Consider the following 2244-nt stretch of genomic DNA (forward strand, 5'->3'; position numbering starts at 1 on the left):
ATGATTGTATCTACACTTCTTTACTTACAAAATACCCAGAAGAGTAATTTTTCTTAACTTTGTGGATTGTCATTCCGAATATAAATATATTTTCCATCCCAACCTGTTCGGCCATTTCTACATTGGGCCCATCAAACGTCCCCAGAGTGACAGCCACGTTCAACTGGCAATAAATCAACTGACCAACCATAAATTTCATGTTTCCAGTTCCAGACGCTTCAGTTCCTGAGAGTGAGAGTTTTTCACTTAAATCAGCTGCAGGGACCATTTTCTCTACAAACGACTTTTTATAATCCGGAAGGACAAACACTCTCAGGTCTTTATTGGTCTCCGGATCACTGTTTACCACAACAGCCACATTGCATATCAGTTTGATGATGAGTTTTGCAATTCTGTACCCGGGAGGGGCCTTTCCCCCAATTATGACAGTCCTGGGGACGACAGTGTAGTCATCCAAACCAGCCTTGACCCGTTTGAGGCGGTTGTAGAGCGTTATTATGTGAAGGCAGCTTAGAAGGTATCGTTTACTTTCTTGAATTGGTTTGATATGCACATCAAACATGGTCGAGGGGTCAATTATTATTATTATTATTATTTAAGCCAAAAACAGAATCACCGTCTTAACCATTAACTAACGTGTTCAGGTGATTCCGACACTTCTCAACAGTCTAGCCATCTTTTCACGATGTTCAGACCGTGACCCCACACACTTTCTGTATGTACGGTGAAATGCTTGTGGTCCATCTCCACGATCCCTCCCATTTGCCTCTACAAGAGACTCCAGTGTTCGATGGACAATTTTCATGTCGGTATGGTCCTTCAGTATGTTTATGGATTTTTTTTGGATTTTCTCGATTTTTAGTTGGTTCGTTGCCGCCAGGTTACAGCCCCAAGCAGCACATGCATAGCCTATTGTTGGCTCGATATACTGCTTGTAAAGGGTCTCTACCCTGGCGGACAAGTTCTCCCACAGTTCGAAAGAAAGGCTTTCACAAAATTGATTTTCTTTATACAAGTTGACACGATTGATTCAACATGAGGTGAGAAACAGAGGAAAGTGTCAAACGTTACACCCAATATCTTCTGTGTTTTCTTTTGTGGTATTGGGACTCCATTCAGCGTGACTTCAATAATTTTCGTCCCCATCTTCCTGTTTTTCGTGTCCTTCATTTATGAAATCTGTTAGTGTGGTGAGGAAGGAGGTCGTTGACAATCCTTCCTTGAATCCATGTTGAAATGTGGATTGTGGGAGGAAAGGGCGAATATGTTTTAGAACCAGTTTTTCCAAGATTCTTGACAGCACACATATAAGGGATATTGGTCTATAGGAGCCGGGGTCGTTTTTCGGTCTTCCAGGTTTTAATATTGGCCGGATTTTTGATAGTTTCCATAAGTTCGGTATAGAGTTCGTGAATAATGATGTGTTATAGATCGTGGTTAAAGCATTTATTGAAACTGGGCCCAAGTGTTTTAGTAGAATAAGCGGAATTCCATCCGGTCCACATGAGTTTGTTTTCTTCTGATTCGAGATTGTTTCAGACACCTCTTCAGGAAGAAAATAAGTCGTCGGGGGCCTTTTGGATGGCTTTGATTTTAATCTTGACTGTGAGTTCATTTTTTTATAAGGAATATGACTAATCTTGACACAGTGTTTCATAAAATTGTTTAGATTGAGCTGATATGTTTCTGTTTTACGCTCGTCAGGATTCTTTAAGCGTCTCAACATCGTCCACATGGCCGAATAGAGGCTTGTTTATTCATGGCTCTAGAGATTCGGCTGAGCTTCTTCTTTGGACTTGGTTGGTATTATTCGTAATAAGCATGTTTAGAGCCCTGATTCGATCGATGATTACTTTGGGTCGATACTTTCTTTTCTTGAGGCTGGTTCTTTCTCTGATTAATTTTTTCGTTCTTGAGTCATATTTTGAGCTCCCACTTCTTATACATGCTCTTCTGATAATCAAATTTCTTGCATCTATGATAGTTTTGTTGAAGCTTTCCACTGCCCTGTCCAAGGAAGAAAAATTCTTAGGGTGAAAGTTCTGGAGTCTTGAATCGACGTAATTTGCGAAAGCATTCCAATCTGCGTTTTCGTAATCATAGAAATAATTTGGTTTCAGTATGAGATGTGGAGAACAGTTCATTCTCATTATCATTGAGTGGTGGTCACTTCGGAGATCATAGCGGACCGACCACTTGATGATAGGGGAAAGCCGAGGTGAGCAGATTGATAGATCTGGCGAT

At 40.7% G+C, this 2244-nt stretch overlaps 1 protein-coding gene across 1 annotated transcript; it reads right to left on the minus strand.

The window, feature by feature from the left end:
- Nucleotides 1-28: 28 nt before the first annotated feature.
- On the minus strand, nt 29-577 carry LOC115227030 (glycogen phosphorylase, liver form-like; the record flags this gene model as incomplete). The annotated part of the gene is made up of 1 exon (XM_036498491.1): nt 29-577. A coding segment is annotated over one exon (549 nt), but the record flags the coding sequence as incomplete, so codon positions are not given.
- Between the last annotated feature and the right edge of the window lie 1667 nt (nt 578-2244).

Source organism: Octopus sinensis, unplaced genomic scaffold (assembly GCF_006345805.1).
Source record: "Octopus sinensis unplaced genomic scaffold, ASM634580v1 Contig01293, whole genome shotgun sequence".
Classification (NCBI taxonomy): domain Eukaryota; kingdom Metazoa; phylum Mollusca; class Cephalopoda; order Octopoda; family Octopodidae; genus Octopus; species Octopus sinensis.